Source organism: Hyperoodon ampullatus, assembly GCF_949752795.1.
Source record: "Hyperoodon ampullatus genome assembly, chromosome: 4".
NCBI classification, from domain to species: domain Eukaryota; kingdom Metazoa; phylum Chordata; class Mammalia; order Artiodactyla; family Ziphiidae; genus Hyperoodon; species Hyperoodon ampullatus.
Window position 1 is genome coordinate 32860357 of NC_136917.1, and position 27448 is coordinate 32887804.

A 27448-nucleotide genomic window follows, 5' to 3' on the forward strand; every position below is an offset into this window, starting at 1 on the left:
CTCGACCACCGCACGACCAAGCTGCTGTTTAACTACCGCTGCAGCGATGGTCCCGAGGCAGGGAAGCAGCTCCCGGTCAGGGTGCCCCCGCGTGTACCCACTGGCCATCTCCTCTGTCCCCTCTGTGCTGACTCCTGTCCCTCTGTCCCTGCCGCCCCGCACCTCACAGCGCATGGACCTGGACCGCAGGCGCGAGGAGGCCCGCAACCCCAAGCGGAAGCCACGCCTGATGGAGGAGGATGAGCTCCCTTCGTGGATCATCAAGGACGACGCAGAGGTGGAGCGGCTGACCTGCGAGGAGGAGGAGGAGAAGATGTTCGGCCGCGGCTCCCGCCACCGCAAGGAGGTGGACTACAGCGACTCGCTGACTGAGAAGCAGTGGCTCAAGGTACATGCCAGAGAGGGCCGCGGGCGGGGCTCGGGCAGCGCAGGGCTCGGCCGCCAGGATCGAGGCCTTCGTCCGAATCCTGCGCAGTGCCCTTCGGCCTTTCTTGGTCGGTTTTCACTCACGATAGCGACCCTTCACACGTGGGGTCAGGCTCACTCAGTTCCTCCTGATGGAACTCGGGAAGGCACCCCTGTGCGGTTCCCGAGCTGCTCAAAACCCACTTCTGGGTAGAGTTGGCCCTTCCAGCGTCAGGTTTAAGCAAAATATTGCCAGTCTTTGCATGGGGCTGACCGGAGGACCCAGGGATATATTGGGGATCGTCAAGTCACCCTGCAAGATGGTTGAGAGTGGTGACGGGGTCAGGCAGCCCCGCCTTTGCGTGCGTCACCCCTGGGAGCTGCGGGGAGGGAAGAGGGAGGAAGCCCCCGCCCGAGGCTTCCGGCACCAGCTGCTCATGGAGGTGATGTGAGCACCCATTTTCAGCAGGTGGCTCCCGGCCCTCACAGCTGCCGACAGCTGAGTCAGGGCTGAGGGCGGCTGCTGGTCCTCCTGATTCAGCCCCCCAACCCCACCCGAGCGAGGGTGCTCTACATTTGCACAGGGGCCTGGCACTGGGGTTACAGTGACAAATCAGACCCCATTCCTGCTCCAGGGGTTCTGAGTGTAGAGGTGATGAGTAAGAGTCCAACCCTTGAGTTGTTGTCCCTGAGACACTTCCTGAAAGGCAGATGGTGGCTTTTGGTTACGCCCTGCTGAGCGCCACACCCCAGAATGAGCAGCTGTCTCCCCAGGCCTCTTATCACACACCCTGGGGTTCCCCTTAATTAACTGCAGCCCCAGTGCTTTTTCAGCCATGTGGCCAGGTGACCTTGGTCCCCTCCTGGGAGCTCAGAACACCCCAGACTTGCGAGCTCGCCCACTGAGCTGGGCACCAGAGGGAGCTGTTGAAACATGCCAGGAACCACCGAACCTCCGGTGGGGCGGGTGGGGCGTCTCATTCCCTGCCGTTGGCCCAGGGCTCCAGGCCCCAGAAGAGAACCTTGGATGAAGGAACGTCGTACCAACCACAGTCCCGAACGGCTCGCATGGGGCCTTTGCCAGCCCGGCATTACTGAGACAATGGGTGCCCTTTAAAAAATAGCTGCCCACATGCTAATGATAATAGTTGGTGCTCATTTCTTTCTCCCTCCTCCCTTTCTTTGAGGAATAACTTACATACCGTAGAATTTACCCATGTAAGATGTACAGTTCAGTGATTTTTAGTATATTCACAGAGTTCTGAAACTATCACCACAAATGAAGCTTAGTACATTCTCACCCAAAAGAAACTGTTTTCTCTTTAGCTATCTTCCCATCCCTTTATTCCCTCTAGCCTTTGACATCCACTAAACAACTTTTCTGTTTCAGTAATTTTGCCTAAACAGGAAATTTTCTGTAAATGAAATCATGCATTATGTGATCCTTTGATGTCTGGGTTTCTTCACTTAGCAAAATATTTTCAAGATTCATCCAGGTTCTAGCATATATCAGGACTTCATTCTTTTTATGGCTGGATAATGTTCCATTATAAGTATATACAACATTTGTTTATCTAGTCATTAGTTGACGGACCGTGGGGTTGTTTCCACTTTTTAGCTATTGTGCATAATGCAGTGCTGAACATTTGTGTACAAGTTTTGTGAGGACATATGTTTTGATTTCTCTGGGGTGTGTATCTAGGAGTGGATCAAATGGTAATTCTCTGTTTAACCTTTTGAGGAACGAAAACTGTTTTCCAAAGTGGCTGCACTATTTTACATTCCCGCCAGCAGCACAGGAGGGTTCCAGTTTCTCCAGGTCCTCGCTGATAACTTTCTATTTGCCTTTTGATTCTAGCGATCCTAGTGGGTGTGCAGTGGTATCTTATTGTGGTTTTGAATTGCTTCCGGTGGGGTGTGCTGGTTGGGGGGTGGCGCTAATGGTGTTGGGCACCTTTTCATGTGCTTTCTGGCCATTTGTAGATCTTCTTTAGAGTCTTTTATCAGATATATGATTTGCAAATATTTTCTCCTATTCCGTGGGGTGGTTTTTGTCTTTGTTTTTCACTTTTTTTTACATATTTTTAAAATTTATTTATTTTATTTATTCATTGTTTTTTGGCTGCATTGGGTCTTCGTTGCTGCGCGCAGGCTTCCTCTAGTTGCAGTGAGTGGGGGCCACTCTTTGTTGCGGTGCGTGGGCTTCTCATTGCGGTAGCTTCTCTTGTTGCGGAGCACGGGCTCTAGGCACGTGGGCTTCAGTAGTTGTGGCTCGCAGGCTTTAGAGCTCAGGCTTAGTAGTTGTGGCACACGGGCTTAGTTGCTCCATGGCATGTGGGATCTTCCCGGACCAGGACTCGAACCCGTGTCCCCCGCATCGGCAGGTGGATTCTTAACCACTGCACCACCAGGGAAGCCCCTGTTTTTCGCTTTCTTGATACTGTCCTTTGAAGCACAGAATTTTAAATTTTTGATGAAGTCAAATTTATTTGGTTTTCTCTTTTCGCCTGTGCCTTGGTAGCATGCCTGCGAATCCATTGCCAATTGATGGTCACAAAGATTTACCCCTGTGTTTCCTTTCAAGAGTTTTAGAGTCTCAGCTTTTACATGTAGGTCCATGATACTTTTTTTTTTTTTAATTAATTTATTTATTTTTGGCTGCGTTGGGTCTTCGTTGCTACTCACAGGCTTTCTCTAGTTGTGGCAAGCGGGGGCTACTCTTCATCGCAGTGCGTGAGCTTCTCATTGCGGTGTTCTCTGTTGCAGAGCATGGGCTCTAGGCACGCGGGCTTTGGTAGTTGTGGCACACAGGCTCAGTGATTATGGCTCCTGGGCTCTAGAGCTCAGGCTCAGTAGTTGTGGTGTGCGGGCTTAGTTGCTCCGTGGCATGTGGGATCTTCCCGGGCCAGGGCTCAAACCCATGTCCCCTGCACTGGCAGGAGGATCTTAACCACTGCACCACCAGGGAAGTCCACCGTTGATCGCTTTTGAGTTAATTTTTGTGTATGGCGTGAGGTCAGGATCCAACTTCATTCTTTTGCATGTGGCTATCTGGTTGTCCCAGCACCATTGTTGAAAAGACTATTCTTTCCCATTTGAGCACATGCCATTTTTTTTAATATATCATACTCAATAAAATTTACATTAATAAAAGAGATATTTAAAAGAGAGAGAGAGAGAGAGATTTACCCAAATCAGATACTCCTCTGTCTTAGTGGTGCACATGTAATTCGCACCACTTTTCTGGCAGCCACTCTGATGCCATATGTACCCAAACCCTGTAGAATGTGCCTGGCTCTTGCCCTTCTGGGCTGACCTGCATGTCTAGGGCACAGGACCAGAGACCCCAGTATTAGATTCCTTGGGCTGCTATAACAATTACCACAAATTTGGTGGCTTAACACAGCAGGAATTTTTTCTCTCACAATTCGGGAGGCCAGGAGTCTGAAATCTAGGTGTCAGCAGGACCATGTTCCCTCTGAAGGCTGCTTCCTTGCCTCTTCCAGCTTTTGGTGGCCCCAGCATTCCTTGGCTTGTGGCCACATCACTCCAGTCTCTGCCTCCGCCTTCACATGGATGTCTGCAGTATCTCTCTTACGGCCTTTTCTGACTCCTTGGATTTGGGCCCACGCTAATGTAGTATGATCTCATCTCTATTCTTAACTTATTACATCTGCAAAGACCCTATTACCCCATAAGATGACATCCTGAGGTTCCAGGTAGATATGAATTAGAGGGGACACCATTCGGCCCACTGTGTGCCCTCCCCCATGCCAACCTCCTTTCAGTCCTTCCTGTCTGCTCTGTGCCCTCCATGCTGTTCCTTTGGCCTGGATGCCTCCTTCCACCACCCTGACCCTTCAGATCTGCTTAAGTGCCCACCTCTGGGAAGCTCTCCCCAACCCTGACCAGGACACATCTGCTCCACCATCCTCAGAGCACCTCTCACCCTCCTTCTTGGCACTCAGCACACTTGTCACCATGTTTGTGGGCTGTGTTCAGTGCCTGGCCCCGTACCTGCACTCAGATGCAGCCGGTAACTGAGATGAATAACCAGGGCATCCGTTTGGGTCCAGGCCCCACTCCCGTTTCTGATTCCACGCCCCCCTAGAAACCTGGCTTCCCATCACTTTGTGTTCAGGGCTAAAACATGCAAGTTAGTTATTATCGTTGAGAATTAATACATCGGACCTATTTTAAAGTTAACATTCACGTTCGTGTTCTTCAACCCAGCGGTTTCACTTTCAGGAATCTATCTAAAAGAAAGACAAATGTCAGTTATGACGGTACTTAGAATAGCCCACCCACCCATCCTCGCAAAATTGGAAAGAACCTAAATGCCCAACTACAGAGGAAGTTAAGTTAAGGCCCATTTTACAAGGAAATACTATTAAATAGGCATTAAAAATTATGTTGCAGAAAGACGAGAGGAAGTATATCCAGGACATAATAAGCAAAAAGATGAGTCGTGATGTGGTATGTGGCTCGATCCCGGTGCTGCCTCGATTGTGCACATGTGCGTGGGAAGGTGGGACATGCTGCAGGTGGAGGGTGGGGATGGCTGCACAGCAGGAGCATTCCCAGTGCCACTGAACTGCACACTTGACAGTGTTTGAAGCAGCTGACTTTTATGTTATGTGTATCTTACCACAGTTTTTTAAAAACATGGAACATGGTCTAGAGCAGAAGTGTTGACGGGGTCACCTCTGGGTGGAGGGTTTACAGGAGCCCACTCTTCAGGCTTCATACAGTGAGGCTGTGACACTTAAATTTGTAACATATGCCGTTTATCTGCGAAGAACGGGCTTGGGTGGGCTGGCATCGGGGAGACAGAGCTGGCCCTCACAGCCCCCGTGCCCTTGGAGCCCGTCTGGAGCCCCAGCATGTGTCCCGCCCCAGCCAGGCCCCCGGGTTTGCGCCGCGGCCTCTGCTTGTCGACCTCGGTGCTGGCTGTCCTATTTTTACCACTATTGACCCTGAAGGCCATCGAGGAGGGCACGCTGGAGGAGATCGAAGAGGAGGTCCGGCAGAAGAAATCGTCGCGGAAGCGCAAGCGGGACAGCGATGCCGGCCCCTCCACCCCGACCACCAGCACCCGCAGCCGCGACAAGGACGACGAGAGCAAGAAGCAGAAGAAGCGTGGCCGGCCGCCTGCCGAGAAGCTCTCCCCCAACCCGCCCAACCTCACCAAGAAGATGAAGAAGATCGTGGACGCTGTGATCAAGTACAAGGACAGGTAAGTGGGGGGCGGGGTGGGCGGGCGGGGGCCTCTGGGAGGGGCCGGCGAGCCCGCTGCCTTGGCAGTCACCCCACAAACTCAGGTTGAGTCTCTGTCTCGGAGCCTCTGTCCTCGTGGGACGTGACATTAACATCCTGAAAGAGGGGAGACAGGCAGTGTCAGCCGTGGTGAGAGGGCAGGGGAGGCGACGTTCAAGAGGAGCCCTGAGGAGGGCAGGTCTGGGGACGAGGGGTCCAGGAGGTGGCCGGCGGGTTCGAGGCCAGTGGCAGGGTGAGTGTGGGAGAAGGGGGTCTGTGCTGTGATGGAGGCCGATCACGTGGCTGGTGGACCGTGGTGAGGAGGCGCCTGTGGCTGGAACAGAGAGCCAGTGGTTTTCCTTCTGTAGACAGTCCCCCGCCCCGCCCCGGCTGTGGTCTCCCTGCCCTCACAGACATGCCAACCACAAGACAATGCATGCTTTCTGCTTTGTAGATCCATTTGTGGATCATGAGTACTACGTAAGTAAGAAGAAGAAAATAATGGCTCTCCCGCGGCCCTCTTAGGAGACTTCTGCCCATCCTGCCAGCACAGGGTGGGTTGCGTGGAGCTGCATCGGGCAGCCAGGGGCATCCTTCCGCCTCCCAGTGTCTTGTTCCACTTTCTGCTATATGCAGGTCGATGAGGCTGTCCCCGTAACGGGAGGGTTTTACAACTTGAATTCATAGTAATGCTTTGCAGTCAATCACAAGCAAAGTAGGGGAGAATTTTAATCTGTCCGAGGGAATAGTGTCAAGGCATGAGCCCATGGTGTATCATTTGGAGAAACTGTTACCAAGCCTGTGATTTCAGGGGGTGGTGATGGTTATAGTACCCCAAGAAAGGATACAAATTGCTCTTTAAAAAGAATCCTTTATTATTGGAAGAGAAACAAATGATGAAGTGGAAAAGAGGCATATTTAAGTTCAACTGCTGGGCCTAAAAATATTACGTCTTGTGTCAGTGTTTCTTGGGGTTTTTTAAGTGTATATTGGGGTTTTTTTAATTAATTAATTTTATTTTTGGCTGCACTGGGTCTTCATTGATGCACGTGGGCTTCAGTAGTTGTGGCTCGCAGGCTCTAGAGCACAGGCTCAGTAGTTGTGGAGCATGGGCTTAGTCGCTCCACGGCATGTGGGATCTTCCCCGACCAGCGCTCAAACCCGTGTTCCCTGCATTGGCAGGCGGATTCTTAACAATGCGCCACCAGGGAAGTTCCTGTGTCAGTATTGAGAACAAAATATTGAACTCATTTGCAAACTTCACCTTTGAGGCAAATTCCACAAAGAAAAAAGTAGACCAACAATTATTTATAATATGGAATGTGCAAAAATCCAATGAAAATAATAGACCCTGATGTTTTCTTCCTAATAGTATTCTTGCAAGGGAACCTTAACATTGTCAAAATGAAGAAGACCCTTGAAGGTCAGTGGGGAAGGATGAACTTTTCAAAAAGTCATGCTGATCACTGGGATATCCATCCATACGGAGAAGATAAATATTGACCCCTCCTCACGCCATACACATATATTAATTTGAAATGGATTACAGACATAAATGTGATGTAAATCAACTATATTTCAATAAATCTTTTTTTTAAATCCCATAAATGTGAAAGGTGCAACATGGGAAAAAAATTTTCATGTCCTTAAAGGAGGCATAGACTTCTTCAGTAGGACAGAAACGCCACTAGCCATAAAAGGCTCACAAGTTAGACTTCACTAAAATTAAGAACATTTGTTCATCGAAGGACACCCTCATGAAGATGGTGAAAATTGCCATAGACTAGGAAAAGAAAATACAATTTTAAAATGGGCAAAAGGCATGAACAGACACCTCCCAGAAAAAGATACCCCAGTGACCAATCAACGTGTGAAAAGGCGCTCGGGATCACCACATCGACGTTATAACAAGAAGGAAATGCACAATAAAATGAGAGTGAGGTGCCTCCTCACACACACCAGAAGGGTTAAAATTCCCTTGAGTACCACCAAGGACGTGGATCAGTAGCACCTCACACCCCGCTCATGGGAGCATGTGGCTCTGGGCAGTATCTTCTGAAGCTCGATACACAGATAAAGCTTCTGACCCAGCCACTCCAGTCCTAGTCCTGAGTGCATACATCCACCAGAAGACATGTACAAGTGCATCCATAGCAGCTTTGATCACGACTCCCCTAAAGGAAACAGCCCAGTGTCCACCCACAGAACACGTCCACGGCGGCCTAATCGAAGAACAGAATTCTAACGGCCACGAGAACAGACAGACCACCACTCCCTGGGAGAATCTTACAGACACTCTGTTGAGTGAGGGAAGCCAGACACAGAAAAGTACCTATTGTATGCTTCCAGTTACAGGAAGTTAAGCTGACTGACGGTGATGAGCATGGATCAGTGGTTACCTCGAGTCGGAATTGACAGGGACGGGACACCAGGGAGCCTTCTGGGACGTTGGGATCTTGGTCTGCACATGAAAACCTTCACCAGGCTCTACACCTAAGATAAGATGTGTGGACTTTCCTGTAGTAGGTTACACCTCGGTTTAAAAATAGTAGACACTTGAAATCGGCATCCTGCACTCGATAAGGCCTTGGATATTTTCAAACTAAAGAAAAATATGTCAAGTGTCAGTCCACTTTCTTAGTCATCCTATGACTTAGAGAAAAGGCACTATTGTGCTTAGCTGAAGGTCACGTGACAGAAGAGAAGCTGGCTCCCCTGGCTGCTACAAACAGCCATTCTCTCAAGCCCATGCAAGATTGGGTGATAAATCGGGCAATGAATTAAAACTAGCTTTTAAGGTTCAGGGACATCTTGTCAAGACTGGCCTATGGCAGGACACCAAGATCCTGGTGGGGATTCTGAGATCCAGCCTGATGAGAGCCCTGACACTGCAGTCACAGAGCTGAGCTCCCAGGTCTGTCAGACCCACGTGGTGGTGCCTCCGTGGAGGGCTTGAAGCATGGCTTATGCTTAACCTCACGTCCTCCTGGAACGATGGCCCCACTGGACGGGGAGTTCACCGTTAGACTGGGGAGAACTGCAAAGGAGTTACAAGTGGGCCGGAGAATATGACCATTCCAGGAAGCCTCCCACGCGCTGGCTTTGAGAAACGTTTGGTTCTCAGTTGGAGCAGGGCCTTCCACTCGCTGGTTTGCTGGTGGCCACACAGGAAGAGATCAAACAAGGCACATAAACTCAGGAAAATAGTCACATCGTCCTGGTTGAAACGTTACTTCACAGCACATGCTTTCAGAGATGATGTTTGGGTACAAACTTGACCTACTTAATGGACATTTTTGACGTTCTTATCAAAACGTAAGAATTTGAAACCATGGGGAAAACTACAATATGGTTCACGCAGCTGTAGGGTTAGGCATGGTCTATAGACCACTAGACCACCCCGTCTTCTGACAACAACTGCAGAGTTCAGGGTCCCCAAGACCACCCTCAGGCTCGATAATTTCCCTAGAAGGACTCTCAGCACTCTCTGAAAGCTGGTGTACTCACAGTTATGGTTTATTACAGCGAAAGGACACAGATTAAAACCAGCCGAGGGGAGAGGCACAGGGAGCAGCGTCCTCCCCGTGGAATCGCCGGCCACAGTGACTTTCCTGGCAACATTACGAGAAGATGCGCACAGAGCATTGCCAGCCTGGGAAGACTTGGTGTCTAGGGTCTTTATTGGAACTTGGTCAGTATACTCGGCCGACCTCCCACGTGGCTGCCCAGTCTCCAGTCCCTCTGTGGTTGAACCGATGCCACTTGACCCGACGCCCCTTCCTGGAATCACACTTAGACTGTGCCAAAGGCCCCCAGCTAAACAAAGGCACCCCACCAGGCAGGACATTCAAGGACAGAGACATGGCCTCCCAGGAGCCAAGGGCAAAGGCCAGACCTTTCTTTGGGCCAGGTTAAATTCTTTATGACACAGCTGTCACGTACCTGGAAGGTTCTGAAGCACTGGCCACCACGCCACACCAAGGAGAACTGGAGTGGAACAAAACCAGAGGTAGCTTGACGCGCACTTTCTTGTCTCAGACTTCCAATTGCTCCTTTCTAGAAGAGAAAATGAAACTTTGGATTTAACAATCCCATTTGCTTGCTAGAACCCTATGATTAGCTAAACTCTGTACCTGAGTTAAATGTGGATCCTGAGGAGAGAACTTATTGTTACAGCTTGGTTCTTCCTGGACACCAAAGAATGATTACAGGACATCGCCAGCGTTTGGATTCAGAGTGGGGAGACTGCCTTGCTGAGCAGGGGCCGTGGCGCTGCTGTTCCTGCCCCCAGTGACTGTGGTGGAAGTGGGGTTGCACCTTGAAGCAGTGACTCCAGAGAGAGGCGGCTCGGCCATGCCTCTGCTGCTGAGTCTCAGCAGGGCCGCCCCGCCCCCAGTTTGCACCACTCCAAATGTTGCTACTGAGTGTTGATTTCAAGATCCCTACCCCCCCACCACCCCAGTTGTGTTAAAATACCAGTGCCGTCATGTTTGATAGAACCTTTCCATGTACATCCTGATCTTCACGCAGGTAATGTCCTGATTTGGAAGCTTTTGCATCTTTCACGTGTGTTCAGGGCTGCCAGGCCCACCCCTCCCGAGGCCCCAGTTCACCCTGTGAGCGGCCCTCCCTGGAGTTGTGAGGTCTCCAGCCTTCGCAGCTGCGACCCTCTGCTGGGTGGCGGTGAAAATACATGTCCTCCCGTGGGGTCACGGTGGGAAAACGCTGGAAGAGTCTGCAGTTGTACGCAACTGAGGGCTGGCACAGGCAACCTTGGGGTCCAGTATGGCCTCCGGGAGGAGTGCCACATAAGCAGAGCCTGAGGAAAAGCAGGGGCCCGCCAGGGAAGAGGAGGGAAGGAGCATCACAGGCCAGGGGACTGCGCATGCAGGGGCCCGGAGGCCAATCCCACACGCAGGGCCTCGCAGGGTGCCTTCTCCTTGGTGGTTGGAAATCCCGAAACTGCACGGAGGAACCCTCGGGTTATCAGCCAGAAGTGAAACCAGAATTAAGGAATTAAGCTGGAAGTAGGGATTTTCACTTTAAAATATCTAAGCGCACCAGTAAGTTAGGCTGCAGGGTCAGGTTGGGATTTGTCGTGGAGCTGCGTGTGCTGCCGGTGGCTGTCTTCTCCCCTGGTCCTTCGGAGGGAGTCAGCAGCTGGTGGCCGAGGCATTTAGGCACCGTCTCCAAGCGCCAGTCAGCAGATGTGTGCTCCAGGGCGCATCCTGCGGCGCCTTTAGGATGGCTTCAGAGAAGTGCATCTGCTGGAAGGCGCCACCTCAGGAGACAGGCTCCAGAGGACCCCACAGAGCCCCTTCTGTACCCCGCTGGCTGATGTGTAGAGCTTGACCGTTAACTGCTACAGGGCAGAGTTGTCACTGCTGTAAAGACTCTGCATTGGACAGTGGAGGTGCATCGGCACCAGGGTTCCTGAATTTGATCATCGAGCCAGGGTCATGGAAGAGAACATCTTTGTTTTTATGAGATACTCATAAGTTATTTCCAGATGGTTCAGAAAGTTGGTGATGTGTACAGGCCGCCCAGGCTAAGCCTCCCAGGGCTGAGCCCCACTAGGTGGGCCCTCTGGGTCCCCTTCTCCTGTCCTCTTACTAGGAGGCAGCAGCCCTGTCAGGACCATAGGCTTTGAGTGTCACAGAGATCAGGGATCAATGCCAGATCCACTGTGGGTGACGAAGGGCCCCACCACATCCACGGTGGCAGCTTCAGCCAGGCCTAGTGGCCACTCCCCAAACCCTATCAGTACTTGCCCTCTGTCCTTGCAGGGGCCCTGCATCACCTTGATTAGAATCAAAAAGCAGATGGCTCTTCAGTTGAAAGGTGGTGCTTTGATTGGCAAGAAAAACTGGGGCAGTGTAACAGGCTCCAGGGCAGGTTGTCAGGCAGAAACATTCTCTAGGAGAGGACACCCCAGTTGGCTCCAGGCCCTTCAGAACAGGCCTCTGGGGAGAAGGGAGAGGGTGGAGGGTGGGCGGGTCTTGGAGCCCTTTCCTGAGGGTGCAGGGAGGCCTCAGGCTTCTCCTGCCTCGGCCTCTGGAAGGGTGCACTGGCCCTTCATCAGGAGCCCAAGCTTGGAATGGGCACTGCAGGGCAAGAGGCGGCCCTCCATCTGTGGGGTCAGTGCTGTCTGCTCAGCCCCGAGTCCAGAGCCTGGCGTGAGAGGCGCCGAGGTGAGATGTCTTGAGAACAGTGCTGATCCCCATCATTAATCCCCGGGCCCGCCTGAGCGTGGGCACAGGCCAGGCTGCTAGCCGAGTGGGGCTCAAAGCCACGAGAGGGTTAGCCCAGGTGGCCTTGCTGAGCCGTGCTGAGGTTCTGAGCCTGCCACAGAATTTGTGGGAAGAAGCCCCACCTGCCCAGTTAGGCCGATTCCATCCCCCCCGCTTCACTCCCCACTGCTAATCGCCATGGTGGAGACAGAGCACGCCAAAACAGCAACAAAAAACAGGGCTCTAGTTTTAAGGGTCTTAAAAGTAGAGTTACATAAAAGCTTAAAATAGGACAGGTACAGATAGATACCTGGACTCCGGAAACAAGTAGGTTTGGGTGAGCAGGTGGCAGCCCGCCCCTCCCGTCCCTCTGCCCCCCTCGGAGTCCCCTGTGAGATCCTGTGAAGTGCTCAGTGCATTTCAGCAGGTATGTGCTGCTTCTGTACTCAGGAAGCAGTAGAGGAACATTCGTGAAAGTATCAGTAGAATAGAATAAACAGGTAAGGCAGGAGGTGTAAAATGGAAAATTCCAAACAACCGGGGAAGAAAAACGAGGAGAGGGGAAAGGATGAATAAAAAGGTCCAAAGTCAAGGTCAAATAAATGAGAAATTACCAAAACACAGGTAAAATTTAAAATGAAGCCAGGAGACAGCTAGATAAAAGAATTGAAAAGCAGATTGAGAAGTGTCAAACTTCTGAGGTGAAACTCAGAAACTAAATTAAAAATGCAATTTAACTAAGATTAAAAGTTAGGAGGAGGGGGCTTCCCTGGTGGCGCAGTGGTTGGGGGTCCACCTGCCGATGCAGGGGACACGGGTTCGTGCCCCGGTCCGGGAGGATCCCACGTGCCGCAGAGCGGCTAGGCCTGTGAGCCATGGCCGCTGAGCCTGCACGTCTGGAGCCTATGCTCCGCAATAGGAGAGGCCACAACAGTGAGAGGCCCGCGTACCGCAAAAAAAAAAAAAAGTTAGGAGGAGGGAAGAGAGAGTGTCTGAGGGGGCCTCCGGGTAGGTGTGGAAGTGGGTCTGTGGGTCCCGGATGGTGGCAGCACGGTTTCCCCACCCGCCAACCCCCAGACACACCTTGGTCCCAGCAGTCCAGGGATCCCCAGCACCCGTAGCTCCCAGGGTGGCCATCCTGCCACTTGAGAAGGAGCTTGAGGCCTCTCTGCCTTGGCGCCGCTCGGTACTCAGAGCTGCGGGTGGTAACATGGGGGCTCCAAACAGGAAGCACGCTCCTCAAGACCGAGGTCACTCAGCCCTGCAGAGTGGCCTTGGGCTTCCCTGCACTCACATGACCAGCTCCGCCCACCTCCGGCCACAGCTCCTGGGCTTGCTGTGCCTCTCATTTTCATCTTCTCCCTGGTCCTGAGAAATGTTCTTTGCAGTGCCATGAACGGTGCTCGTTACCCGCAGCTAACATCCCTGAGTAGCTGCCACAGCAGAGCACAGCACTGGCCCTCGCGGCGTTCAGGTCAGCTTGGGGAAGCTGGAACGTACGCTTGGAGTAGATGCCACCCCTGAGAGCCAGGCTGGATTATGATCCGGCTTCTGCGGCTTGCCATGTGACCCTCTTCTCCAGAATGAGGGTTTCACACTAAGTGGTTTCAAATCCAGCTTAGCGGGGGTGGGGGTGGTCAGGTTTTCTTTAAAATGAGATTTGGATTTCATCATTGAACTGTATTAAGAAACATGAGCCCCCAGCTGTGTCATTGCCTCCTGTAAAATAATCAGTTCATTAGAAATTTTGGCTCATGAGATTCTTAATCAGCTTTGTGACCTACAGCCAGTCCAGCCCTCAGCATGTGGACCCTGCAGTAGAGCTTCCCCACCCTCCCTCTTTGTTGGAAGAGTGTGCTAAGAGTGCAGGGCAGGCAGCCTACAGACCTTCCTTGTTGGCAGGTTCCTTGGTGAATATCATTTCCTTTCACTCGTGCATGAGTCAGGAGTTTTTCTGTACCACACAGCCATAAATCTGACACTGAGATTGATCTTTTAAGGGTGGATGCCTGGCAGGTGGAGGTTCTTAGTAAAAATTTGTAAGTGGATCTGCCCCAGACTTCTCACTTTTCTAACTCTCGAGATATCCTTGACTTTGTAATGGGTCAAAAAATTGAACCTGGAAAGTAATTTTGTACTAATACCTCTTTAATGTGTTTCATTGTATCATTTTCAAATTTCATGTATGGTGTACATACACGTAATCTGAGATTCTGTTTCAGATAAATGTTCTGCTGCTAAGTCAGTTTTTAAAATCCTGGCCTGCTCATATCCAGGACCCTTGCTGGCTCAGTTCACTAAGCATCAAAAGAGAAAATAGTCCCAGGGTGAGAAGATGTTATCAAGAGGTGTCATGGGAAGAGGGTCTGAACTGCACTCTAGGAAGGAGAGTGGGGCTGAGGGACTGGGGAGGAGGCAGCTAGGATCTGTCTTGAGTACTATCTTCAGTTGATTGCTTCTGCCTGCCTGAGGCTATGAGGGCTCAAGAGATAGTGCTCTGATCCATTTGCAATGTCTGCCCTGGTCAAAGGGTGAGGAATGGAAGGTATCAAGCAGTATGTTATCATCCCCAATACAGACATTCTTTCTGTTATTTTCAGGATTCATACCAGGGGTCAACAAACCAAATTTGCAAACTAGCAAAAATATAGATATGGGCCACCACTTGTATGTGTGTAGTCTGTGAATTAAGATTTTCTTTTTAGATGAGTTTCAGAGAATCAAAAGAAGAATACTATTTCATGATGTGAAATTATATGAAAATCAGATTTTGTTTCTTATAAATGAGGAATACAGCCAAACTCCGTTGGCCTACATGTTCTCTGTGGCCACTTTGGTGCAACGACTGCAGAGTTGAGTAGTTGTAACAGAGGTGGTATGGCCCACAAAGCCTATAACATTTATACTGGCTGTTCATAGACGAAGTTTGCTGACCCTTGATTTAGAAGAGTACATGGGGGGAATTCCCTGGCGGTCCAGTGATTAGGGCTCCACGCTCTCACTGCCGAGGGCCCGGGTTCGATCCCTGGTTGGGGAACTAAGATCCCGCAAACCGTGCAGTGCGGCCCCCTCCAAAAAAGGGACAACAACAACAAAAAGATACTAGAACAGTATATGGGAAAGGATGGGAGAGACCCCTGACTTAGCCTAGGGGACCTGTGCTCAGGTCTTGCCTGCCACCAATTTTCTGTGTCTGGGCCAGCTCTCCTAACCTCTCTGGTTTCTCCATCTGTTCGAATGGGATATCGACAGATGACCTCTTAAATACTGAGAGTCTGTGGTTCTGTCCTGTTCGGGGGTTTGGGTCTGTTTTTTTGTTTGCTTTGTTTGTTTTGCTTTTTGTCTCTTCTGATTCTTTGTTTCTCCTTCACATGTTATCATTTTGTTTCAAGGACACATCAAAGGATGTGTCCATTTAGACTTTGGGGCTCTAGGTATCAGGAACTCAGGTCTAAGCCCTGCAAGCAGAACAGGGGTTCCTTTGGCTTGGAGGCCATGGAGGAGTTAATGAAGTCTAGCTTTCAGGACCCAGAGCCACCTGCCACCTCTCCCCTTACCCCTGTGGTGAAACACAGCTCTGGGCACCGTCCTCAAGGCCTCACACACCAAGAAAAAAGACCTCTGCTTCCCCAGCTCCTGGTAAAAAGGCCCAGGGAAGAGCTCTTATTGGCTGGCTGTGTCCCAGGCTCTTGCCTGGACCAGTCACTGAGACCAGACGGCTGAGGAACTGTGCTTGTCCGCGCCATAGTCTTGGGGGGAGAGGTGGGGACTCAGTGACGGGCAGCCCCACCAGAAGCCTGAGTTGGTTTGGGGGAAGGCACATTCCCATAGGGAGGAGACCATCTGGGCAGGTTAAATAAAAGGGTCCCAACCAGGGCTTTTCAGGCTCCAAGGAGAAGGGCTTAGAAAACTAGATAAGGCCTCCCCCACCGCGTGGTCACAAACCTCGTTCAGTAAGAAATGACCTCTGGGCTAGATGTGGGAGGAATTGGAGCTCCAGGCAAGGCCCTAGTCACTCTGAGCCCCTCTGTGTCTCATGTCCCGATGTGATGGGGACAGGGCAGTGAACGAGGTGGAAGAAAATCCCTGCTGTGGGAGCTGACATCTAGAGGCTGGAAAATAACGTCACTGTCATATGTAACAGCAGCCACCATTGCTAGTGTTACCAAAAACCAGGTGACAGGCCAGGCTGGAGGCAGTAGGGCCATGGTGGGTGCTTCCTTTCTTTGTATCTGAATTGGGGTCACAGGGCCGATCCTGACAGCATCAGGATTCTCTCAGGCTCCTTCACTCGCGTGCCCACCGCTGCCAGGCAGCCGGACACAGAGCAGAGCCAGAGATGGAGTTCCAACAATTCTGCCTGGCAGAAACTTCTTCAGAGCAAGTCTCACAAGGCAGGAGGCATGTCTCACCGACAGTGGTGAGCGGGGAGGCCAGGCCTGGGAGCTCACCCTGTGGGATCCCGTAACCTCAAGTTCAAGAGGAGGCCAAGCTCGGCCAGGTGCTGGAGGTCGGGGAGGCTCATGGGAGCAAGCACTGAAGGCTTGTGCCTTTACGTGTCATCTCAGTCATCCGTGTTATTACGAGGTGTTGGGAAGATGACATTTATGCGGAGGTGAGGGTGGGAGCCGGGGTTCCCTGGGGGAGCAGCCACTTCGGTGATTCTGAGGTGACTGAGCAGGTGGAGAGGGGCGCTGACATTGGAGGTCCCGGGCAGCCCACCTGGAGGGCCAAGCAGCCCCGAGGAGGGGGGCGCTGGTGAGCAAGCCTGGAAGGCCACACCAGCCCCTGTTGGGGGGGTGGTGAGGGCTCTCCAGGGGACTTCTAAGGATTAAAAATGACTTCTCAGCACTTTGGCAAGGAAAATCTTACGGCAGTGGCTTTTCAAGAGGTCTTCACCATCAAGAGAAGGCAGTTTTAAAAGTCCCCCGTGACCCTGGCGCCCTGCCCCTCCCTCACACACGCCCAGTTTCAGGCCCTCTGCCCTCAGCACGTTGCACCAGACAACAGTTCTCAGGCCAGGTGGGCCTTTTATTCCTCAAGGACGCAATTCCCCCAGAGGTTTATGAGGGTTTTGCTCTGGAATTTCCCTCTGTATGATGGCGCTGGAGTACCGCTTCCTGAGCTCCCTGAAGGACCACGCACACCCCGAGGCCAGGCCACCTGTGTGGATGCCACGGGTGAGCACGGAGCCCATGGCCCTGGCACCACGTACAAGCCTGTTAGAGGGCTGCAGCGTTAATTTAGCGGGTCTAAAACTGGCGTTGCCAGGGGACAGCATCGCCACGCTGGAGGCTGAAGGGAGGCTGAGGGTGGATGTCTCTCTGTTCGCCCCCTCCTCGTCCAGGCACTGGGAGGATGTTGCCTCGGAGCTCCTGGCCCCAGCATAGCCAGGCACAGGTGTGGCACAGCCTGGCGGCCCAGTGCTCGGGTTCCTCATCTCATGGCCACTCACGGCACGTCTTTCCTCTGCTCCCTCATGCAAAGCAAGCACCTTCTCGTTGGGAAAGACTAGAAAACAGCTTTTGTCATCCATTAGCATCTTGCCGGGGGACATCTTTCCTTGGGTTTTGGCCAGATTCTCGAAGTTCACCGCTTGTACGTGCTGCCTGTGAGAGGTGCACAGTATGCTTGGGAAACTGGCCTCTGCAGATGCTGGCACTTGATGCTCCCAACATGAGCAAACTGATTTTTTGCGTCGTAAATAAATAATCAGGGTTCTTCTCCCTCATTCAAGTGCCAAGGCTTTTGCTGCATGTGGCACGTGTTGCTGTTTCCTCCAGGGCTGGGGTTGGGGGGCGATGGGAGGAAGTTGGGTGAGTTCGGAGCCTCGATTCAAATGCATCAGGGGTCTCTCTGCATGGCTGCACCTCAGAAATGTTCCAGAACTCAAAAGACAGCACAGGTACAGGAAATAATTCCCAAGTCAGCTTTGAATTTCTCACCGGCTCTGTCCTCAAGCAGTGGGGAAGTGGCCTGGTGGGGGGCGCCGGGCAGGGGACGAGGGCTCCCCGGCAGGCAGGGCCTGCGAGTGACGCCGCCGTGTCCCTCCTTGCAGTAGTAGTGGACGTCAGCTCAGCGAGGTGTTCATCCAGCTGCCGTCCCGCAAGGAGCTGCCCGAGTACTACGAGCTCATCCGCAAGCCTGTGGACTTCAAGAAGATAAAGGTAACCCCGTGCCGAGTGTGCGGGGAAGGCGGGGGTGCTCCCCGCAGGGACATGCCACGTCGGCGTTTGCGGGATTCCGAGGGCCCCCCCAGGCAGGGAGCCAGGCGTTGGCCGTTGGGGTCCTGAGGATGTGACGGGCGGCCCCTCCCCGGCACCCACAGCTGGGCCTCCGAGTCTGCACAGAGCCTGGGGGTTCAGCCGTGACCTCGTCAGGCAGAGGGACGCCGGGTGTGAGGGGGTCCAGAGGTAAGGCTGCTTCTCCTGCCCACAGGAGCGCATCCGCAGCCACAAGTACCGCAGCCTCAACGACCTAGAGAAGGACGTGATGCTGCTGTGCCAGAACGCACAGACCTTCAACCTGGAGGGCTCCCTGGTGAGCAGCCCCCAGCCCCGGGTGACACGCCCCGCACACCCCCTCCCGTGAATTGACTGGTTTTAAAAAAGATTCCCTCCACCTTGGAGTATTTTACTCATTACAGAAGCAATGTGTGTGTATTACTGAAAAAATAGAAAATAAAAACAAACTAAAAAGAGGAAATAGACTCGGTGCCATCCATCCACGGTGACCCTGGGAACAGTCTGCGTACATCTCGGAATCTGTTTTGAATTCACTCGGGGACTCTCTTGAAAGGAGTCCTGTGCTGTGTCCCATCCTGGGATGAAATTCATGTACACACTCAGCCTTATTAGCCTAACAGTTTCCCTAAGTGTCGGGATGGGTGCCTCTCGGAAAAGAGATACGATAGTCATATATTTGGGGGGACATGCTGGCTTCAACGAGGGGCACGCGTTTCTAATGTTACGGCAGACCCTCTCAGAGCCTTTAAAAACGCGCTCAGTGCAGTTCTTCAAAGGGAGGGAGGAACATGTGGTTATTTCTGAACGAACACACCGGACCTTTTGTCTGGGACCACTTCATCAACCCAGTGCTCTCTCGGGCACCGGCTGGGAAAGGATTATTGAGCTGTCCCTCTGCCAGGACTGAGGCCCAGCGGGCGGGGAGCTCCCCAGCAGGCCCCGCACCTGAGCCCTGTGTGTTTCCACCCAGATCTACGAAGACTCCATCGTCCTCCAGTCGGTCTTCACCAGTGTGCGGCAGAAAATCGAGAAGGAGGAAGACAGTGAAGGGGAGGAGAGTGAGGAGGAAGAGGAGGGCGAGGAGGAAGGCTCGGAGTCAGAGTGTGAGTCTAGGCGGGGGGGGGCAGCGGGGTGCATTGGGGAGGGGCTGCAGCCCATCCTCGGGGTGGGGGGAGGCGGGGATGGGGTCACACCCACCTGAGAGGACCCGAAGCCCACACGGCTCCCAGACGCCCCTGGCTCCGAGGTGCCACGCTCTCCCGAGCTCACATCTTTCCTCCTGGTGCCCACCCCAGCTCGCTCCGTCAAAGTGAAGATCAAGCTGGGCCGGAAGGAGAAGGCCCAGGACCGGCTCAAGAGCGGCCGGCGGCGGCCGAGCCGTGGCTCCAGGGCCAAGCCGGTGGTGAGCGACGACGACAGTGAGGAGGAGCAGGACGAGGTAAAGCCCGCGGGGCCCGGGCAGGCGGGTCACTGCACACCCGCCCCTTGCCAGGTGCTGGGCCCTGGTCCAAGGCCAACACCCCCGCTCCCCAGATGCGGAGACCGAGGCTCAGCCTTATATGGCCTGGGACTCAAGTCCAAGTCCACGCGGCCCTACAAGCACTGCTCTTAGAGCTGATGGGCTTCAGGCGGGGCATCCCAGCCTGTTGCTGCTGCAGCAGCCTGCAGAGCTGCCAACCCAGGACACCAGGGTTGCCGAGCTCGGGCCGGCAGTGTTTGGGCGGGAGGCGGTGAGATCGGAGGTGCTGCCAGCTGGTCCCCATGCCCACAGGACAGGGCCCTCCAGCTGCCAGGACTGCCATGGTGTCCTCACTGCGCAGGGCACACGCCGTGCACCCCAGGTCTCTGCTTGTGGCTCTGTTCTGGCCTGTCTAGAGGGATTTTTAAAGAATGGTAGTGGGTTAAGAAAAAGCAAGTGAAAAACACAGGTCCCATAATCCACAGTCATAAAAACATTGTGCAGCAGACCTTGTGAACGGGGCTGTGAGCGATGCCTCGGTGACGGTCCCCCTGGCACAGGCTGCAGTCCCCCGCACACCAGGGAAGAGCCACAGGAGCATCAGGCCTGGACAGTTTCATGGGCGTGGGGGCACGAGCAGACCCACTGGCTGGGTTTAAATAAGCTTTGCCCTCTGGCTCTAGCCTGGAAACCAGGCCCTTCCCTGCTGTAGGACCTGGGCATTTCGCTTTACTTCTGAGCCTGTCTCTACGTCTACAAAGCAGGGAGGTCAAGTGGATTACATGGGGCCTGGCTCCCGGAACAGCCTGACAAACACCATTTTGCATTTTGTTGTTGTTAGTCTTCTTTTTTTCTTTTTTAAAATATTTATTTATTTGGTTGCACCAGGTCTTAGTTGCAGCACGCAGCCTCCTTAGTTGTGACATGCGAACTCTTGGTTGCAGCATGCATGTGGTATCTAGTTCCCCGACCAGGGATGGAACCCGGGCACCCTGCACTGAGAATGAGGAGTCTTAACCACTGGACCACCAGGAAAGTCCCTCGTTAGTTTTCTTGTATAGCTATTTGCAATAGCAGCAAAACCAGGTGCCTCAGGACTTCCCTGGTGGCGCAGTGGTTAAGAATCCGCCTGCCAATGCAGGGGACACGGGTTCAAGCCCTGGTCCGGGAAGATCCCACGTGCCGCAGAGCAACTAAGCCCATGCGTCACAAGTGCTGAGCCTGCGCTCTAGAGCCCGTGAGCCACAACTACTGAAGCCTGCGCACCTAGAGCCTGTGCTCAGCCACAAGAGAAGCCACTGCAATGAGAAGCCACTGCGATGAGAAGCCCCTGCTCACTGCGACTAGAGAAAGCCCGCGCGCAGCAATGAAGACCCAACACAGCCAAAAATAAATAAATTAATTAATTAGGAAAAAAAAAACCCAGGTGCCTCAGAATAAATCTGACCATAGACATCCATGGTCTTATGGGGACATTAATGACATTGTGAACACGGGAGTGGTGGCCCTTGTTTCTGGAGAGGAGGGTCTGGGCTGTAAAGCTCCCCATCTGCCCATCTGGATCCAGCAGGGCTTCTTTGGCCCTTGCCAAGCTGTTTAAAATGTTTATACAGAAGAGCAGAGATTTTACATGGTCAGGAATCGCCAAGGTGGTTTTAAAGCCACAGGTCAGGGGAATTCCCTGTCGGTCCAGTGGTGAAGACTTGGCGCTGTAATTGCTGTGGGCCCGGGTTCCATCCCTGGTCAGAGAACTAAGATCCCGCAAGCTGCGTGGCATGGCCACAAAAATAAAAATAAAGCCGCAAGTCAGGGGCACAGGGACAGGCAGACAGCAGTGGGACAGAGCAGGGAAGGCCCAGCAAGCCTCCCACGTCCCAAGGAAGAGTCGATGTGGACGCAGGGGACAGTCTGTGGGAGAACAGTGACGTCGCGGAGTGGCCGTGGCAGCAGGGGATGAGGGCAAAGGCCAGTCAGCACCCAGCCTCGCGGAGCCAGGGCTGCCCACTCCCTGCAGGGCAGAGCGGTTCTGCTGCCTGCATTGGTGGTTGAGTGCATCTAAAGCCGAGGTCGGCGCCAGTCGGGGTGCTCCTGAGGGTGGGGCTGACTCACGCTTTCTCCTCCTGTCCCCACTCCAGGACCGCTCAGGAAGTGGCAGCGAGGAAGACTGAGTCCCGACATTCCAGAGTCTCAACCCCGAGCCGCTCGTTCCAGATCTGAGATGGTGTAGCCCTTAGCAGTAACGGGTAGCAGCAGATGTAGTTTCAGACTTGGGATAAAACTGTATAAACGAAAATCTTCCATATTTATACAGCAGAGAAGATGTAGGACTGTTTGTGTCTGGCCCTGTCCTGGCATCAGTAGCGCTTGTAACAGCATTAACTGTTTAAAATGAGAAAAGAAAAAAAAAAAGAATTATGAATTGGGGAACACACGACACCTGTTTTTCTTTTCCTTCCCTGGCAGTACTGTTCCGGCCGCAGTTTGGAATCACTGTAGTTTAAGCTGTGGATGCATGTGTGTAGCCGTCCACTCCTCGTACTGTATTTTATTGGACAGGTCAGACTCGCCAGGGCCAGGGGTCCACAGGCCCGGCGGGGGTATGTCAGTGTCACTGGATGTCAAACAGTAATAAATTAAACCTACAACAAAAGTCTTGTCTTCTGGTGGACTCATTCCTGCCTCCTGGGGTGGTGGTGAATGTCCGCTGCCACCCCAAGCGCTGCGAGGCACTGGGGCCCCATGTGGGGCCTCACCGTATCTGGGGCCCTGTCCTCCCATCACCAGATCCCAGGGGTCCCATTTCACAGGGGAGGACACTGAAGCCCACGCAAAGGCAAACACCTTGCCCAGGCCTCACACCATCTGACTGCAAGCCTGGGCTCTCTGGCTCCCTTACCACTGCCATTCTCCATCATGTGTTCAAGCCTGCCCTGTCATGCAGGGAGCAAACAGCTCAGTCCCTTCCCCTCTGCAGCTAAGGTGGGGTTGGGGAGAGAGTCACATAAACAGGCAGGTGCAGGACTTCCCTGGTGGCGCAGTGGTTAAGAATCCACCTGCCAGAGGGAGGGGATGTGGGGATATATGTATACGTATAGCTGATTCACTTTGTTATACAGCAGAAACTAACACAACAATGTAAAGCAATTATACTCCAGTAAAGTTGTTAAAAAAATACAAAAGACATTAAAAAAAAAAATCCACCTGCCAATGCTGGGGACACGGGTTTGAGCCCTGGTCCGGGAAGATCCCACATTCCACGGAGCAACTAAGCCCATGCGCCACAGCTACTGAGCCTGTGCTCTAGAGCCTGCAAGCCACAACTACTGAAGCCCACGTGCTGCAACTACTGAAGCCTGCATGCCTAGAGCCCATGCTCCACAACAAGAGAAGCCACCGCAGTGAGAAGCCTGTGCACCACAACGAAGAGTAGCCCCCACTCGCCGCAACTAGAGAAAGTCCGCATGCAGCAACAAAGACCCAAAGCAGCCATAAATAAATAAATAAATTTATTTATTTTGGAAAAAAACGGCAGGTGCCACACAGCAGTCAGAGCCGTGACACAGGAATCCCAGGGCATTGTGGGAGCCCAGGTGATCAGGGAGAACTCCCAAGTCCAGAACTTACTTTGGGTTCTATAGTTTTTGTCTCTTCATTAAGATCTTGCATTTGCGAGTCATTGTCATCATATTTGCCTTTAATTCTTCAAACACTGTTCACTTTAATTCTTTGAACATATTTTTATTGACTGCTGTGAAGTCCAGCATCTGGACCCTGGAGAGAACATTTCTAGTGACTGCTTTTTTCCTCAGGGTGGGTCACACTTTGCTCTTTCTTTGCATGTCTTGCCTTTTTTTTTTTTTGGCCTTGCTGCCTGGCCTGTGGGACCACAGCTCCCCAACCAGGGATTGAACCCATGCCCTCGGCAGTAAAAGCACAGTCCTAACCACTGGACCGCCAGGGAAGTCCCTCAAAAATGGACATTTTTAAATAATAGATTTTAGCAGCTCTGAATTCCAACCCCCCACCACAGGCCGTTGTCCTGGTGGCATTTTTGTTTTGTTTTAGTTATTGCTGAGCTGACTCTGTAGGGTCTCTCTCCGCCACTGTGTGCAGCTGTTTATGTCTCTGCTCAATTTTTGAAAGTTATTGTTTTTCATTATCTTTAAGCTGACTCCCTCTCGGAGTCACCCCTAGGTCAGCCAGTGATGACACAGAGGTTGTGCTCAAACCCCTGAGTCAGTGAGGCCCTGTGCCAGGGGCCCGTGCTCAGGCAGTTTGCAAGCCAGGCCTGCCTTTGCTTCCTGCCGTCCCTCTTGCATCTTCTCAACACGTGCACATGGCCTCCTGCTGAGCAGCTTGCTTGGATTTGTGGGTTGATGGGGCTCCCTCTGTCTCTCGTGCAGCCTGGTGTGTGCACACGGCTTTCCAGACCCTCAGGATACAAGGGGCCAACTGTTTCATTGTCCGGACCTCCCGATTGAATGCTGACTAGTTTACCCATCTGCAGCCAGCATCTCAGCCTCAGCTAGTTAAGAGGCCTTGGCCTTCCCCATTCATTCCACCCTGAGATCCCTGCTGTTTCCAACTTGCCCAGTGGCCTGAGGTGTTACTTGTCTCCTAGTCAAGTCAGCCCCCTCCAGCAGTGATATTCATGGCTTGTCCAGTCCAATAGGAGCTGGGAGGCCAAAAAAAAACCATTACCTCCCACTGCTCTTACCTTGCCATTCAGTAATTATTTTTGAGTAAATTCTTCTTAATTTGTCAAATGCCTTTGATTAATCTCCAGAATCTTGAAATGGTTGTTTTTGACAACTCTGTCTAGTTTTAACGTTGCTTTTATGGAGTGGATTTGCCAAGATACTCATGTCATTTTGAAAGTCCACATTTTTGTGTGAATGGCTTCGACTTCATTTTAACAAATTTGAATTTATTTTAATGTTTACAGAAAAGTAGCTCACCTTGATTTCATGGTATTTAGACTGAGGCCAATTTAAAAATGTGTCCCTTGAGGGGGCAAAAAGTATATGTGAAATCTGAGTAGGAGAAAAGTGTTTGTCTGATATAGTTTGTTAGTGAATAGATGGCAGCAAAATCCAAAATAATACTTACTTGCCATGAGTTCATACCTCTCTCATGTCAAAGTCTGGAGTTGGTGCCTCACAGTGTTGGAGAACAGCTCCTTCTCTGTCTTGTTGCTTTAGTACTTGCCACCCCTATGTCCAACATCACCTCATGGCCCAATATGGCTGCTGGTGCTCCATCTATCCATTCCACATTCCAGCCATCAACAAGGAGGCAAGGGGAGGGAGATCCTCTCTGAAAACTGACACTTCACTCCTACGTGCTCGTTGGCTACAACATAGTCAAGTGGCCACACCTAGCTGCACAGGAAGCTGAGAAATGCAGCCTATCTTCTGGTGCCTATGTGCCCAGCTAAAGTTGTGGGCACACCACTTGCTCACTGCGTACTTTGAGGTGGTTAGCCCCAGTTTTCAGATGAGAAAACTGAGGCACAGGGAAGGGAAACATTTGCCCAAGCCTGCACAGCCAGTCCTAGAACCAGTGGTTGTCAAGCCCCACTTGCCTTCCTCCCACATTGGGTGGTCGTGGGTTTGAATCCTGGCCCTGCCACGTCCAGGCTATGTGACTTTGGGCAGTTCTCTGCACCTCTCTGAGCCCACTAGGAGATGAGAAGCCAAAAGATGCTCACGGAGGTTTCTTATTTCTTTTGGCATTTCTGTATTTTCTACGGTGACAATGAAAAGAGAAATAATTGAAGAAAAAAAGTGAAGGGCATCAACAAGAGGAGCCAGTTGGGCTGAACACCCACACGTGCAAAGCCAAGTGTGATGGTGACCCAGGAACACGTGGGCTGTGCTGGGGGTGAGAGTTCATCCCCCTGGCCTGGCTCTCCCACGTTGACCTTGGCCTGAGGTCCTGGAACCAGCCTGGCCCTCATGTGGACACTGGCCAGGAACCAGGGACCTCTACCAGCCTGAACTGTCGCTCCTGGTGACAGCTGCTAACTGCCTCCCCACCACCCCCCACTGGCCTTTGCTCTCAGCATCCGTCTATCTGGACAGTCCTTTCCCCTCTATCTCGGCCCGGCTGGCCAGTACCTTCCTCCCCCATTTATCCCAACAACGCTGAGGGGTGTTGACTTCCCTCCCATTTCACAGATGACACAAGTGAAGTTTAGAGAGGTTGAGACACTTGCCCAAGACCACACAGATTTGGGCCCAGGTTTGTGGGGCACAGGAGTGAGTCCTCAGGGGCTGGGACCTGCTCCGAATCTGGAGGAAAGGCCCTGGGTCTGGGAGGGTGAAATGGCCCCTGGAAAGGGTGCTGCACTGAGTAATGTAGCCAGGTCTGTGTCCTCAGGGAGTCAGGGAAGGCCCCAGCAAGACTTGGGTGCGCAGGTCCCTTTGGCTGGAATGCCAGATGGTCAGGTTATGATGGGAGCCCCTGGGGTGCCCTGACTGGGAGGGGGGCAGTCAGGAAGAGTATGGAGCATCACATGTGACAGACGGCCACAACAATATCTCCCACCCCATATTCACTTCTAGACCTTGCAACTCCCCCACCAAGACATGGAATCTAATTCTCCTTCCCTTGACTTTGGCTTGGGACTCTTGGTAAGTAGTAGAGTGCAACAGAAGTGACAATGTGACCACCGCTAAGAGTGGGTCATACAAAGCACCACAGTTTGTTGGAACACTCCCTCTTAAAGCCGTCAGCTCTCATGGAACAGCCCAAATGCCTAGAAGCCACCATGTTGTGAGGAAGCCCGAAGAAGCCCATGCCAAGAGACCACCGAGACCACAGGAGGAGAAAGAGATGGGTGGCCAAACCCCACCTGTGTGCACCTGCCCAGATGAGCCCTTCCCACCTTCCCGACACAAAGAAAGAGAGAGGACAAACTGATTGTTGTTTTAAGCCACTAAGCTGTGTGGTGATTTCTTACACAGTGATGGCAACTGGAACATCCTAAAACAATTTTTCAAATGACATGGGTCTAATTAAGCTAACATGGAAAGATCTTTAGAGCAATGTTAAGGCTAGGAAAGCAAGCTACACAATGAAATGTCCAGCAAGATGCCTTTTTAAAAATTAATTTATTTATTAATTTATTATTTTTGGCTGTGTTGGGTCTTCGTTGCTGTGCGTGGGCTTCCTCTAGTTGTGGCGAGCGGGGGCTACTCTTCATTGTGGTCTGCAGGCTTCTCATTGCGGTGGCTTCTCTTGTTGCTGAGCATGGGCTCTAGGCACGCGGGCTCAGTAGTTGTGGCTCACGGGCTCTAGAGAGTAGGCTCAGTAGTTGTGGTGCACAGGTTTAGTTGCTCCAGGGCATGTGGGATCTTCCCGGACCAGGGCTTGAACCTGTGTCCCCTGCATTGGCAGGTGGATTCTTTTTTTTTTTTTTTTTTTGTGGTACACGGGCCTCTCACTGTTGTGGCCTCTCCCGTTGCAGAGCACAGGCTCCGGACGCGCAGGCTCAGCGGCAATGGCTCACGGGCCTAGCCGCTCCACGGCATGTGGGATCCTCCCAGACCGGGGCACGAACCCGTGTCCCCTGCATTGGCAGGCAGACTCTCAACCACTGCGCCACCAGGGAAGCCCCGGCAGGTGGATTCTTAACCACTGCGCCACCAGGGAAGTCCCAAGATGCCTTTTTTGTAGCACACACAGGGTCTTAGATATTTGCTTTGGACCATGTCTCTGCCACATAAACATTTAGAGAAAGCTCTGTCAGGATATACCCCCAGACACACTATATCCTGAACAGCTGTTACCCCTGGAAGCAGGGGACAAGAAGATGGAGTTGGGAGCTTCTCCAAGCTAGTGAGGTTCAG

The 27448-nt window shown here is 52.4% G+C and overlaps 1 protein-coding gene across 8 annotated transcripts in view; it reads left to right on the plus strand.

Annotated features, from left to right (window-relative positions):
* The window catches only part of SMARCA4 (SWI/SNF related BAF chromatin remodeling complex subunit ATPase 4), a gene marked incomplete at its 5' end in the record, with an annotated part of 72489 nt that extends 50250 nt beyond the window's left edge, over window positions 1-22239 (plus strand). For 2 of the 8 annotated variants that reach the window (XM_079704011.1, XM_079704010.1), the window contains 7 exons: window positions 170-388; window positions 5379-5641; window positions 17953-18058; window positions 18330-18431; window positions 19107-19239; window positions 19432-19574; window positions 21731-22239. In XM_079704011.1, the coding sequence (XP_079560137.1) occupies window positions 170-388; window positions 5379-5641; window positions 17953-18058; window positions 18330-18431; window positions 19107-19239; window positions 19432-19574; window positions 21731-21763 (999 nt within the window). In that variant the 3' untranslated portion in view covers window positions 21764-22239. Of the gene's footprint in view, window positions 1-169; window positions 389-4824; window positions 4882-5378; window positions 5642-17949; window positions 18059-18329; window positions 18432-19106; window positions 19240-19431; window positions 19575-21730 lie in introns of all 8 variants that reach the window. The other 6 variants (XM_079704006.1, XM_079704009.1, XM_079704005.1 and 3 more) reach the window with 4 other exon arrangements.
* Window positions 22240-27448: the final 5209 nt, after the last annotated feature.